Source organism: Dermacentor albipictus, chromosome 8, assembly GCF_038994185.2.
Source record: "Dermacentor albipictus isolate Rhodes 1998 colony chromosome 8, USDA_Dalb.pri_finalv2, whole genome shotgun sequence".
In the NCBI taxonomy this organism is placed as follows: Eukaryota; Metazoa; Arthropoda; class Arachnida; order Ixodida; family Ixodidae; genus Dermacentor; species Dermacentor albipictus.
In genome coordinates, this window is record NC_091828.1 from 106,430,020 (window position 1) to 106,445,554 (window position 15,535).

Consider the following 15,535-nt stretch of genomic DNA (forward strand, 5'->3'; position numbering starts at 1 on the left):
CACCTTCGTGCCAGGGGTTGGGGTCCTGTAGGCTGTTGCATCGTTGCTGCTGTTGATGTGGGGTTGTGGTAGCGGGGATGCTCTCTGTTGCAACAAAGCTCTTGACCATGTTCGTTTGCCACGATGTAGGAACTGGGTGTACGGTTTTCTGTGACCGCGCCTGTTCAGCTGTCGCACAGACCCAGGGTGCAGCCTCTCCAGGTCTCTTGGACCTCAGTTGTAGTATGTTGTTTTGTACTCACGTATCTCCTAAATTCTTGCAGCCACTTGCTGGGGTGGCACTGTCTCAAGCTCTAGAAGCTTGGTGTGCATAGGCAGCTGCGTCCTTGTCCTTCTCGTCAGACACTTGACTGGAAAGTGCAGGAGCTTGTCTCTTGGCACGTTTCTCTTCTCCAATATGGCACTATGGAACTCTGTGGTGTGGTACGGTGTCTTGTTTAGAAGCTTCTTCACCTCTTGGATGGCTCGCTTTGCCATTCTGTTTAAACGGGGTAGTGTGGGCTCATTTTAGTGTGGATATTCTCATGTAGGTTCATGTACTCAGCCAACTTGCGTCTCTTAAACGGTGGTTCATTGTTGCTCATAAGTTTGTGGGGAACGCCATGCATAGCAAAGACCTCATGGCATTACTTAATGACAGCTTCTGCCGTTATGTTTCCACACTCCTCTCCCATTCGGTAGAAAAAGGTGATGCCAACTGTCTGCCAGGGGAGTTCGAAAACTTCATGGCTCTTAAGACAACTATGGTATGGTATGAAGAACTTTATTTAGGTCCCGAGGAATCAGTCTGGGACTGATACGAGCCGCTCCCACGTCAGTACAGAGCGTCCAAGCCCCTCTGCCATGACACAGGCCCTCTGGCCAGGCCTGAGTTGGTCCGCCAGCACTGCACTGCATAGCATCTGCTGCCACCACTGTTCACCTTGAGAACTATTACCAGCCAACGCCAAGCAGTGCCAAAGCATGTGTTCCATCAGTGTAGATATTCGGGCTTGTTGGTGTAACATTTTGCTGTTTTTTCCTGTAGCAGAAATAGCACGAAGTCTTAGCAGAGAAAGCAGGCACGCACAGGCGCTAACTTACAACAATCATTTATTTGCAGGACGGTTGCCACTTTTATACCTTCACTTTCTTCTCCCGCTTTTTTTTTATAAGCATGTATCTGCTAACGACGTATCGGAGCAAATGATGGTACAACTCACTTGCAGACTAAGCAAAAACTGTTATCTTTATCGCATGCACAGGAATTTTAACTCCTTCTTTGATAGTCACATGGACGATTGGCTAACAGAAGCATTGCCAAACTCTTCAGTGCGAGCACTTTCAATGATGAGATAAGTTAATTCGCGTTTGCTTCTCCTGATAATGTATCTTCAAATTGCGGAACGCATCTGCACTTATGATAATGCATCGCGAGATAGCCTTTCAGCGAAGGCTTGTTAACTTTACTGGAGGGCTCCCGAAGCCTATCATTAATGCAACTGACAGTTTGTCCTATATGACTCTTCCCACAGGGCAAGGTACCGTTTTGTATGCTGCGTTTTGCATGCTTGCTTTGTTTTTCTATATTGTCTTGATTTTGCGCAAAAGCTGATAAGCTTGTTTGGAGCTGTGAATACTTCGCCAACCTTTCCACGTAGTCCTACCTTCAGGTTATTCAATAAGTGGTGGATGTAAAGAATAACAGCGAAATTCTTTTTAACAGACTGCGCTGTCTAACATTGAGAAACCAGCTTATCCCGACTGTGTTGCTCGGAGCAGTGTTTCAGCAATTGACGCAATCAAATTGTTTGAAAAACCAGCCTCACTCAACTGCGCTACCTGTTGTTGAAAACTGGAAGAAATTAAATGAGGACACGACTTCTTTAGTGCATTGTTCACACATTTTCACTATATGCCCCTTTTAATAAAAAATGCTGTAAGCCTTCAAGGTTATCTGGGCGTCGCGTAGCTTCTTATTTAGTAGGTAATTTGTTTTGTGTATTGCTCGCCGACAAGGAGCATGGGTTCGCAGTCATGACTCGTGGGTCTTTTTTTCTAAAAGGCTAACGAAGCCATCTCAGGCGTGTTTAGGCAAGATAAAATAGTCTTGTTAGCTAAAGCTATTAAAATGTGACAAAAAAATTAATCTGAATAAGGTTGTAAAAGGCATTGAGAAGAACAGTAGGGAGTGTTTAGAGGTATTTTTTAGCGCGGAGGACATACAAAAGTAACGTCCCCTTGAGGGTTATCATGTCTGAGAAAGGAACCTTAGCCACTTACCTGCTAAACACACTAAATCTTCTCAAAATTAGTGACCCCTTCATTGTCAAGAGTTAAAATGCACTCTGACAAGAGGCTGAGTGTATTTTCCATTGACATAAAAGACCTTAATTATTCTATCCCTCAATCCGACCTGTTAATTTACGTTGCGGAAAGCATTGACACATTTGGCGCAGTGCAGTTTTGCAATGAAGCCGCAACTTCTGTTCGGTGTTCTTGAGCATTACTTAAGCAGTACCTCACTTCAACGTTTATTCACTGGAATAATGTTCCGTTTCTATAGAAGCAAGGTGTATGTGTCGAGCGTTGTTTGTAACCCATCCTCCGCAACCTGCATCATGCAAAAGTAGAGTCTAGGCAGACAGGCATGAGGGAACCTCAGTCTACAGATCATTCTGATATGTTGACGATTTCCTTTTGTTTCTTGACTGCACTTCTCATTGTTTTCAAAAAGAACGTGAAGGTGTTAAAAGCATAATTTGTGAATGTCTTGGTCCCCTTGATGTGACCTTCGAAATGCCAATGCTTTCTCGATCTACAATTTGTGTTGTCTGACGATCACATCTGCTGGTGTTACCAACCTGGAGCTAATAAGCCTCTTTTATCGTACAGCCCTGCTCATTCCAACCTTATTAAAAGGGGCATAACAAAAATGTGTTTGAACAATGTACTAAAGAAGTCGTGCCTACATTTTTCTTCCAGTTTTCAACAGGTGCTGTGGTTGAGTGAGGCTGGTTTTCCAAACACTTTGATTGTGTCAATTGCTGAAGCACTGCTCAGAGCAGCACAGTCAGCAGAGGCTGGTTTCTCGACGTCAGCTAGCACATAGTCTGCTAAAAAGAAAAATTTTGCTGTAATTCTTTACATCCACCGCTTATCGCACAACCTGAAGAAGGTAGGACAACATGGATAGGTTGACAGTATTCACAGCTCCAAACAGGCGTATCAGCTTGTGTGCAAAAACAAGACCATATCGTAAAACAAAGGATGCGTGAGTTTGGCAATGCTTGCGTTGCCCAATCGTCCGTGTCACTATCGAAGGAGTTGGAATTCCTCCACATGGGTTAAACACAATACTTTTTGCGTAGTCTGCAAGTGAGTTGTACTGTCATTTGCGCTGTTACCTTGTCAGTAGGCATGTGCTTATAAAAATAAAGAGAGAGAAAGAAGTAAGGGTGTAAAAGTGGCATCCATCCCAGAAATAAATTGTTGGAAGTTACCGCCCGTGTGTGTCTGTTTTCTCTTCTACGTCCTTGTGCTATTTGCGCTGCAGGAAAAAGCTGCAACATGTGTTCTAAATCGAGCAAACCCCCACACTTACTACAGTAGACTGAAACCCCGCAGTCCAAATCAATTTTATTCATGACGATCAGGTTAGAGTAAATTCATGTCTGCAGAAGCCTTAATGTAACCGCCTGTGGCATATTTAATTTAGAATGTGGCAGGGGCAATGCCCGGCGCCCTAAGTAATAGTGCTTGGGGATCTCGTAGGTTAACAGCTGGTCCCTGAACTCGGGAGCAGGAGATCGAGCCCCTTCAGGAAGTACACGGCACACTAATCCTCGTGCCTCCCTGTGTGCCACCTTGTTGAGATTGCAGGGCTCCCTCCACCGACTCCCTGTGCTCCGAGAACCAAGTAATTTGACTGTGTGGGAAGTGATATCTCTACCCTGCAGCAGTTTGTAAGATGGCTCTGCAACAAGTCCCCTCTAGAAGGCTTTAATGATAGATTGTGAGTCACTAAACACCAAAAGTATTCCTGAATCAGTCAGTGCTGGAGCAATAGCCACCTGTTCAACAACCCCAAGGTCTTTTGTATAAAATGAACGACATTTCGAACGCTCCCCTTGCCATCTACCACCACCACCGAATAAGAATCTTTCCAATCAATCCATGCCGCGTTAATAAACGCAGACTCCCCCTCCTGTTCCTTTGGCTCTCGCAACAAAGCCCTATCTCTCGCCTCCGCCTCCCTACAATGTGCACAGGGTGCACATTCTGCGAAAATGGACAAACCATGATATTGGCCCTGAGGTTCTAGTTAAACTTGTGTAGCTGTGCCTCATTGCACAACACAGCCACCGATTCTCCGATTGACTCTTAAGATATACCTACTCACTGGTGTACCTAGCAACTGCTCTCTCTGTACCATACGCTGCCCAGGTAGCACAAAAGAGATATGTAACGTTTTCGTAGCGTTTATCAAAGACGATAAAAACGGGTTAAAGAAGACACGAATGAGAGAACTTCGGCGGGAAAACGTCGTATATTTCTGCTAATGTCCGGCTTAATTACTTTCTTGAGACGATCTAGAACAGGTCTGCAAGACGTATTCGAAAAGCTGGTCTAGAAATAGGATTGGGAAAGACACAAGTAATCCCTTTGCCAAAACTATTTGTAACCAATTTCTAAACGTTTTTAGAACGTTATCAAAAAGCTGGTCTAGAAGCGGTCTTGAAAGGTTTACGATTATCTGAAGCTAATTTTCGCGGGTGACGAGCGCGATTAGACATCGTTGTTCAAAACACGCGTTTAGTTTCGCCTCACGCGACTGGCCTATGCCGCGCAGACGTCGTCAGCCGCACCCGTTGGCACGGCCTAGGCCAATCGCGTGAGGTGAAACTGATCGGGCGTTTCGAACAACGATCTCCAATCGCGCCCCAGATGAGTAGAAGCGTCGGTGTTGACTGTAGGAGCCATGGCGCAGTGCCAAGCACTGTTCCCCGCATGGCCGGCGCATCCTCTACCAAGTTGCACGAAAATGAGCCTGCTAGGAATAATAAATCCTTAATACCGCCTTTAGTAAGCTATGATGCTTACAACCACAATGGGAATGACATCCTGCGAAGAACAAATGGCCACGTCTTGGCAGGTGGCCAGACCAAGCCCTTCATGCCAAGAGTGCATGAAATGAGAACATTGTGACAAAGCAAAAACACTTTATTAAAATGTAATGTTTATGCAAGGTTTGAACAAACTGTGTGAGAAATGCAAATAGAAGTAAAAGTACATCAACAATGACAAAAGTCGCAGAAAGGATTCGTAATGAACTCGAAAGTGAACATTCACTAGCACATAAACAAAATTCTAAGTACACATACAAAAATGAACAGAAAAACCTGGAGTGTACTGAAGTGTCTAATTTATTATAGTAAAGTGCACGTGCTATTAGATGGACTAGAGTTATGCAGAAGTGACATCGGAGCGAATGGAAGAAGTAGACTGAAAAATGCAGGAGTATGAATCGGATGGTAACGGCCTCCAAGCAATGTTACCAATCAGCCAGAAGCTTGAAAAGAGCACAAAAAAAATACCACCGCATACCATCATAAAACAATCCTGCGACAGAAATAAAAAAAATGGGAACAATGCAAAATTGGAAATATTGCCTTTAGGATATATCAAAGAAGGTAATGGCGAGAAAAAATAACCATACAACAAAAAAGCAATAAAGTGAAATTAGTGCAGAATACTTAAACGGGGGATTCAGCAACTATTTGCACACCCTTAATCAAAACAGTGAATGCTTGTATTTGTTATCGTAAAAGCATGTCCTGTGCACAATTTTATGGGTGAGGAAATTCCTGATGAGAGACCAGCGCAACTGGAATCCACAAAGAACCTTTTCAAGTTTCGAAAAACAGGATTGGCCGAATTTTTTGCCTTCTGAGCACAAACGTATTACAGAGTGCAGGTTTATAAGCCCAACTCAATATGTCAAGTTGATACAAATATTTCTACAAATATATGTATACTAGTGCTTAAGAAATCCTGGTACATTATTGCAATTAAGTGTAAGAATGAATTAGGCATGGTGGACTTGACATTCGACTCAAAACTTCAATTACTCATTTATGTTACTTATAACAGCTTTTTTCTATGCTAATAATGAACTTCCCAATGTCGTCACTAAACTTCTCTTCCAGCTCCAGATACAATAAAATGCTAACATCCCTTTATTGGATGCTGTCATTCAAGTATAAAAATACCGACAACAGACAATGAATGCAAACAAACACTGGTATTTATTTGATGCTCTGATGAAACAGACAGTCGAAAGCTTTAACGTAGTGAACAAGCAATTCCACTAGTAAAGCACCCATATGTAAAAAAAAAAAGTGAATAGAATAAGCTCCAAATATTCCAGGATGAACCACATAAACCAGAACCTAGAGCCAACAAATACTTGAATTGGTCAAACAGAACAATTTCATAGGTAACAATGAGAATACTGGGAAAAGAAAGAGAGCTTAAAAAGCAGATCATTCAGTCATCTGTAATGTAAAAATAATATAACATACAATTACATACATAGTGTGCAGGGGCATGCAAACAGTAGTTTTTGAGATAGAAAAGAACATCGATTAGTTTTCAAATAATGAAAAGCCACAATAAGACAAAGTAAATTGCTGATTTTATCCACTTCATAATATCAAGATATAACTGTATTTTGAAATTTTTCTCAGCTATAGAAGCCTTTGTGTGGATCAGTTCTCATAACTCATTTTGCTCTGTAACATGTTGAGAAAACATCTAGAGAAAACATCGCGACTCCAAAAAAGTGTTTCAGGCACCCTTTAAGAGCAAGCTTCAGCTCAGGGACTCCCATCTAAATACATAGGAAAGAAGAAATCGTTTTTCTCAACAACTGCTATACCAAACTTCATAAGGTTTGTTGCAGTTAAAAGAAATACAATCTGGTGACTGTTGGTCATAATTTTTATTTAGGCCATCAATTTCATAATAAACCTTGTTGAAAATCACAAATCTTCAGAAAATGAAACCATCAAGTTTACAACTCTAACTCAGCAATGACAATTATATCAAAGTTCTGTAAAATGCATCGAATAGGACATCTAAAGCAGACAAAATTGATGTAATAAGCAAGGCTTTCAAATATGCCGCTAATAAGTGGCACCCTGTCAACATTTAACAGCCGAGCTCTCTCGAGTGAGGCTAGCATAGCAGGACTCTTTGAGGAACTATCAGACATTCTTTGGCATATCCTCGGCCTTAGAAAGATTACAAAAGCTGGTGAGGCTTATACATTGATGAATAACGGCGATGTCCTCTGCTATAGAAGTCATCCGAGAAAAGAAGCAATACGAGGTGGGATTCCTAATCCATAAGGACATAGCAGGCAACATTGATGAATTCTACAGCATTAATGAGAGTCAATGGGAGTCATCATCATCGTCATCAGTATATTTATGTCCACTGCAGGACAAAAGCCTCTCCCTGCGATCTGCAATTACTCCCGTCCTGTGCGCAACGATTTCAACTAGCACCAGCAAATTTCTTAATTTTGTCGCACCACCTAGTCTTATGCCATCCTCTACTGCGCTTTCCTTCTCTTGGTACCCATTCTGTCACCCTAATGGTCCAATGCTTATCTGATCTATGCATTATATGACCTGCCTAGTGCCATTTTTTTTCTCTGCATGTCTATTAAAATATCGTCTATACCCAAGCTACTACTTTGTCAGTCTCCTAGTCTCTGCCCCATATGTGAGCACTGGTAAAATGCACTCGTTGTATACTTTCCTTTTCAATGATAATGAGGGTAGCAGCGGTCGCAATCAAACTTATACAAGCCTATGCTCCAACATCCAGTCAGGATGATATGGAAGTAGATCGGTTTTATCAAGATGTTGAATCAGCAATGAGAAAATTGCAAACGCAATGAACTGTAGTAATGGACAACTTCAATGCAAAAGTGGGGGAAAAAGCAGGCTGGTGAACAAGCCATTGGCAACAACGGTGTCGATTCCAGGAACGCTAGAGGAGAGATGCTTTTAGAATTCGCAGAAAGGAATAAGCTTCGACTAACGAAAACATTTTTCAGGAAGCGAAGCAACAGATAGTGGACCTGCAAAAGCCCTGATGGTGAAACAAGAAATGAAATTGACTTCATACTTTCTGCTGATCCCAGCATAGTGCAGGATGTATAAGTGATAGGTAGGGTAAAGTGCAGTGATCATAGGTTAGCGAGGGCTAGGATTCACCTCAGTTTGAAGGGAGAAAGAGCTAAATTGCTCAAGAAACTGATCGACCTAGAGGCAGTAAGAGTAAAAACAGACAAATTCAGGCTAGTACTTGCAAACAAATAAGCCGCCTGAGAACAGAGAGATGATGATGACGTAGAGCTAATGAATGAAACCGTAACTAGAATGGCTGCATATGCAACAATTAAAGTGGGAGGCAAGGCACCAAGGTAACTAGTAGACAAGCTCTCCCATGTAACAAAGGACCTAATAAAGAAATGACAAAAAAATGAAAGTGTCCAACTCAAGAGAAAGGACAGAATTCGTGGAACTGTCAAAACTGATCAAAAAGCGAGAATAAGAGATATTCGAAACTATAATGTGAGAAAGACTGAGGAAGTCGTAAATATGGATGCAGCCTGAGATCGGTGAGAATGAAACTTGGCATAGGACAAACCAAGATATATGCACTGAAAGATAAGCAGGGTAATATCACTAGCAATCTTGAATATATAGTAAAAGCAGCGGAAGTATTCCATACTGACCTGTACAGTACCCAGAGGCGTCAGGATACCTCAATTAGAAACAGTAATGAACAGGATACAGGAACTCCTCCTATAACTAGCGATGAAGTTAGAAGGGCCTTACAAGACATGAAACAAGGATGAGCGGCAAGAGAAGACAGAGTAACAGTCCATTTAATCAAAGATGGAGGAGCCATAATGCTTGGAAAACTGGCAGTTCTTTATACAAAGCGTCTATCGACTGCAAGGGTCCCAGAAAACTGGAATAATGCAAACATTATACTAATCTATAGAAAGGGAGACATTAAAGAATTGAAAAATTATAGGCCCATTAGCTTACACCCAGTATTATACAAAATATTCACCAAAATAATCTCCAGTAGAATAAGGGCAACACTGGACTTTAGTCAACCAATGGAACAGGCAGGTTTCATGAAGGGATATTCTATACAATGGATCACATCCGTCATGACTTTCATAGGTAACGAAAAGGCATTTGATTCAGCAGAGACACGAGCAGACAGAGGCATTACATAATCAAGGAGTACAGGAGGATTGTGTGAATATCTCGGGAAAATATTTACAAAGCTTCCACAGCTGCCTTAATTCTTTACAAGAAAAGTAGAAGGAAACCTATTAAGAAAGCGGTCAGAAAGGGAAACAATCTCTCCACTGCATGCTTGGATGAAGCATTCAAGCTTCATCCAACTGGAAAAACATAAACTGGGAAGGCTTAGGATTAAGGATCGACAGCAAATACCTCGGCAACCTTCGGTTTGCTGATGACATTGTTCTATTCAGCAAGATAGCAGATGAGTTACAACAAATGATTGAGGACCTTAACAGAGAGAATGTAAAAGTGGGCTTGAAGATAAATAAGCAGAAGACAAAGATAATGATGAATAGATTGGCAAGGGAACAAGTGTTCAGGATCGCAAGTCAGCCTCTAGAGTCCGTGAAGGAGTACGTTTACCTAGGTGAACTAATCACAAGGAAACCTGACCATAAGAAGAAATTCATAGAATAATAAAAATGGGTTGGATTGCATATGAAAAGCATTGTCAGCTCCTCACTGGAAGCTTACCATTATCATTGAAAAGGAAGGTGCACAATCGATGCATTTTACTGGTGCTGACATATGGGGCGGAGACTTACAGATTGAAAAAGAAGCTTGAGAATAAGTTGAGGACCGCGTAAAGAGCGATGGAAAAAAGAATGCTAGGCATCCCATTAAGAAACAGAAAGAGAGCAGTTTGAATCATAGTTGATATTCTAATTCACATTAAGAGAAAAAAATGGAGCCAGGCAGGTCATGCAATGTGTTAGATAACCGTTGGAGCATTAGGGTAACAGAATGGGTACCAAGAGAAGGGAAACGCAGTCAAATAGGGCAGAAGACTAGGTGGAGCGATGAAATTAGGAAATTCGCAGGCGCTAGTTGGAATCAGTTGGCGCAGGACAGGGGTAATTGCCGGTCGCAGGGAGAGGCCTTCAACCTGCAGTAGACGTAATATAGGCTGATGGTGATGACATTTGCAAAGTCCCCGTAAACAATGTAACAAGTTCGCGAAAGATATAAATTGATACAACAAATTTGTACGCTTTGGATGATTATCATATACGGCTAACAGAACTATGATACCTATTCCAGTGCAGAGCTACAAATTTATAAACATCGTGCTTCAATGTTTTTTTGAAGCTGAACAATCTTTGTAAATTCTTGTTATAACATTCAGGCCTTCAACCAAAAATCTTCCAGCAGTCGCCAGAATTCAGTCTTATGTCTCAGATGTAAGAAATTTCCTTATGATTGGCCCACTGGTTATCTCAGAGAAGCATTACTGTGTTTTACATGCGTATAAATAGGCAGCATAGGAGTGGGGCCCGAGCGAAAGTTTCTGCTTAGGAGCATGTGGAGACACTTGTGCTACCTGATGCTGTTGAACACTACGTAACATGCTGCACGTATGTAGATTTTTAATTGAGACTCTAGTTCAAAGAGATTGTTGACCTACCCTACAGTATCATGATGCTGTGCTCTTTTAAGTCTGTTCAAGTGATGAGGACCTGGAGCAGATGGTGAAACTATATGGCCAGTCACCTGTATGAATGCAGTGGTGTGTCTTCAGGGCATTCTGTAACGAGAATCTCTGAAAGCAGAGTGGGCACTGAAATGGCTTCCCGCCTCATGTGTCTCCAGAGGTTGGACTTGAATGAGAACCTCTGAGAGCATGAAGGGCACTGATATGGCTTCTCGCCTGTGTGGGTGCGCATATGGATTTTGATGTAACACTTGCGTGAGAAGCACTGAGAGCATGAAGGGCACTTATATGGCTTCTCGCCTGTGTGGGTGCGCACGTGGACTTCCAGGTGGCGCTTTACCTTGAAGCTCTGGGAGCATGCAGGGCACTGATATGGCTTCTCACCTGTGTGGGTGTACAGGTGGGCTTTCAGGTGGACCTTGAGTGAGAAGCTCTCGGAGCATGAAGGGCACTTAAATGGCTTCTCGCCTGTGTGGATGAGCAGGTGGTCATTGAGGTAGCTCTTTCGTGAGAAGCTCCGAGAGCATGAAGGACACTGATATGGCTTCTCAGCTGTGTGGCTGTGCATGTGAGCAATTAAGCGGCTTTTGTGAAAAAAGCCCCGAGAGCATGAAGTGCACCGATATGGCTTCTCGCCGGTGTGGGTGATTGCATGGGCATTCAGGCTATGCTTGCGTGAGAAGCTCCGAGAACATGAAGGGCAGTGATGTGGCTTCTTGCCTGGGTGGCTGCGCAGGTGAAATTTTAACTTGTATTTGTCCGAGTACCTCCGAGGGCATGAAGGGCACTCAAACGGCTTCTTGGCAGTATGGACGCTGGCATGTGCTTCCAGAAGAAATAGTTCATCGGCCTCATAGTCACACAGGTGACATCGGTGGAGGCATCCTCGCCTTGAGTTGTCACGTTTGGCAGTGGATGGAGAAATACAGGGCCTTGACGCTGCACAGGTAAAACAAAATCACTTACGAGTTATTATGAAATTCAGAAGAAGAACACAGATGCTAAATTTAATAACAAGCTGCCTTTTTTATTGAGATCTTCATGGTGATTTTAAGTAGGATGAAACAAGGAACTACTAATGGCCCTTTTTAATTTACTCAATATTTCTGCATTTGAATGCTTTATATCGCCGGTTGTGAAGTCCGCTTATAAAACGTTTTTTTTTTTTTTTCAGAAAGCTAAAAAATCACAAATGGGAGAATTTGGAGTGTGTAACTACTCTCTGGGATTCTTATCACTCTTAGAAAATGCTAAAAATGCTAGGACTAAGCTTGCTTTATTATCCTCAATGAGCAATGTTCGTTTTTCTGCGAAACATAAGATAGGTTGCATATGCCCGTTGGTTGATAATTTGCTGAAGGATAAGCAAGTGAAGGGAAAATGCACTGTCAAACATGTGAACAGGTACATGACTTTTGCTACGCAGGTTGTGTGTGACATTCTATTATCTTGTGGTAGCTATGCGATCACAAAGCGATGTGTGAATGTTTGACTTCGGGAGCATGAGCTCTCTTTTCAAGGGGTTGCTCCACTTCATCTCACGGAGCACTGCAAGTCGCGCGCTTGACGCCCCGAATTTTAAAAAACTACTGTCATTTTCAAAAATGTAAGCCAATTGACAAGGGAAAACGCCTAAGCTCGCAATACAAAGATTAGGGACAAAGCATGTATCAGTGAACCATCTATCACTCTTCATGACAAGGAACTGCATTACCTATGTCAATTTTGATTATGCGTCAGTTTGTCAAAGTTGCCTCAATGCATCTCTGCAGCTTGTGCATGTCATGGTTATCAAATGGCACCTACATATATGTTACACATATCTTTAATAAAATATCAGTTGAGAGTCAGTGCCGTGTCGTCATTTTATACCTTCTGTTGTCCTTGTCTTGTGTTGAGCTGTAACAAACCTTACTATGAATCCCAACCAACTGGCCCCACTTGTCGTTTTGATCCACTTCCATATAACTGCCACCCAACTCTGATCCAGCGTGTTCACTGAAGTATCACTGCAGGCCCCTTTACGGCCGTCGTCCCTGCTTGATCCCCTGGTCACGGACTTAATGTCCTTCGACGTGGATAACACCTACAGCATGAGGTATGTACCCTCTGCTTTCGGCCACCAGGAGCCATCTCTTCTTTGGACAGCCCTTTCGTCATGTCGACCGCCCGGATGTGTGCTCTAGTCGTAGCCATGCCAATTTCGGGTTTCCTTAGCTCTTTGAGGCGCGCATGGAGCAGGTGCCTACTAGCCCCTCCAACATGCTGTTCCCGCTCGCTGGCCCCTTTTCATCCCGAGCGCAATTGAGTACCCCATGTGCCGCATCGGAGTCACCCTGCTTGAGTGCTAGCACTAAGTCACTCGCCGCCTCTCTTTGTCTCGAGCGCCTTTCTTGGACAAATTTGCCATCGACCAGACAGAGTCGTGCGTCACTATAAGCGACGTTACAGCAGTGCAATGTACGTAGGCGCACTTGTGAGATATACGTCAACTCTCCAGCTGGGAGCGCAAAGCCCGCGAGAAGGGCAAACAGCGTCCGGTTTGAAATTTCAGCTCTTTCCGCGGCACATAGCGATGTAATACTTAGCAGACACAATCGCTAGCACACATTGTATACAAGGTGCTTGTCAGCTCAAAATGGCCACAGCTGGTGAAGGGCCCCTTAACATTCTACACTAAGTTGAAAGCCCTCAATGTTCATCTGAAGCGCTACAGTTTCTGCCTTTTGATTTAAAACATCACCGGACACCGGCACTTGCATGGTGATCACTATATGGAGTACGTGGCAATACTATAGCAGTCCAAATATTCGGGCAGGCCCAGAATATAGGGTGTCCAAAAGATCGGTCCGTGATTGTATCATTATTATGCTGTCAAAAAGAACATATTAAAATTCCACTTTGTGTTATTAAACATATTGTAAACCATTCTGCAAATCTTACGCTGCAACCACATGCACCTGAATTACCAAGGAAGGGTTGGGCTTTGGTCAGTTGTCGCAAAATAACTAGCACAACCTTCCTGTGTCTGTCGTGTAGTATACAGCGAAACAAAACAAAGTTTTCTTGTGTGTAGTTGTCAAAGTGGAGAAAGGATCATCGTTCTTGTCATTATTGTGGCAAACATGCCAAATTTGCAAACTCTGTCCAAACACGAGTTAATACTGCTAGGGGTGCAAAAATAAAATGTCGGGGCTTTACAAGTGCATTTGAAAACAGTGTGATAAAATGGTTGGAAGTGCAAAGCAAGATTGTGGCAGTGCGTCGTTCCATTTCTGTGAATAGAATGTAAAACAGTGCAAATGTCGATTTTCACTGGAGGCATTGTAGTGCAAACTGCTAGCCTGTTGACAGTCAACTTGAACACACTGTGATAGAATTCTTTTGTGAGCACCGTGCACAAGTTCTCCTGATGACGGCAGATTCAATTCATGGCAAAGGCACTTGAATTGCTCACTAGTGCCCCATTTCTCGGAGGGAAGAGGCTTCCGTTTTCACATCAGCAAAGGTTGATAGCACATTGTAACAAGACTGCTGAGGAAGAATAACTATCCACTGGGACAAACTGGTGGTCCAAAAGAGAGAGAGGTCCCATCGGCCACTGCAGTCTGTAAACACGGCACAGAAAACCTGAAGCTGTTATCGATGGGAGAGGACCAAAACCAACATATAGCCAGCGTTCATCTCAAGACTCGTACAGGTCGCCTGAAGTGATTGCTTGCATGCACCTTAGGTGCCAGTCCTTGCCAGTCCAGCTTAGTCATCACCAATGATGTGTTGGGGGATGTCATCACCAAAACCTGTCCCAGAACAAGAATCCTTACATTTCCCGAGCAATATTTGCCTCCCTCAATGAATGAGCATATTGACAAGACAAGGTATGTTTTATAGTTCACTGCATTAAATAAATTTGTTTGAATTTTACTCACATCAAACCCAGAGGTCAACTTACATTCTGCATTGATCTATATTCATGTTCTTACACTCATACACCGATCTATACATAACTAAGAGACTCACTGGGTGTAAGGTTATCATAAAGCGATGTAAGGGCTACAACAACACCAGGTCAAGATGGCTCTGCATTAAGCTCTGCAATCTAAGGTGCTTCAATGTGCTCAGCAGAGCATTATTCTTGCATTTTGCCTCAATCAGTATACAGACAAGAATAAAAAAAACTGCTTATTTGTCCTCGGCAGCACGTTACACACACTTGAGCAAGTCGTGCCAAGCTAGGCAGACTTCGCCATTTACCACACTTACACAAGCAAGCGAATGTAAGAGAAGTGCTGGTCACTGCCTACCTGAGGTGGAGCTTAACTGCTCCACAGCCTCCGTAGTCTGCACGCTCCTAGACTCGCTCCCTGGTTTCAACGAGCAGCCGACAGACTTGTCAGCGAGAGGCAAGCTGCACTGCACGCCAAAATCGACCTGACCAACGACCTTTGAAGGGGTGTGGCATGCCATTTTGGCAGTGATGCTTTCAGCTAGGCTCATTGCATTTGTGAGGCCTGCAAAAAACAAGTGGGGCGATTGCAGTCCTGTTACAGCATCAGAGCAAAAGGTAAATACAATAGAATAAATACAGGGGAACTTTGCAATGCATAGCCAAGGAACACAAAATAACCCTTCTGGTTCAGTATTCCTAAAGGGCTACAAAGGACAATCCACATTGAATACACAAAAGCAGGGCAATCTCATTTTTGTGGAAGGCTTACGACAG

At 43.0% G+C, this 15,535-nt stretch overlaps 1 protein-coding gene across 1 annotated transcript in view; it reads right to left on the reverse strand.

The window, feature by feature from the left end:
* Positions 1-15,535, reverse strand: part of LOC139049298 (zinc finger protein 709-like) — a 56,124-nt gene that overhangs the window by 36,569 nt on the left and 4,020 nt on the right. Inside the window, exons 2-3 of the mRNA XM_070524676.1 lie at positions 15,117-15,323; positions 10,872-11,751 (exon numbers count right to left, since the gene is read on the reverse strand). Of these exons, the coding sequence (XP_070380777.1) occupies positions 10,872-11,751; positions 15,117-15,323 (1,087 nt within the window). The remainder of the gene's footprint in view (positions 1-10,871; positions 11,752-15,116; positions 15,324-15,535) is intronic.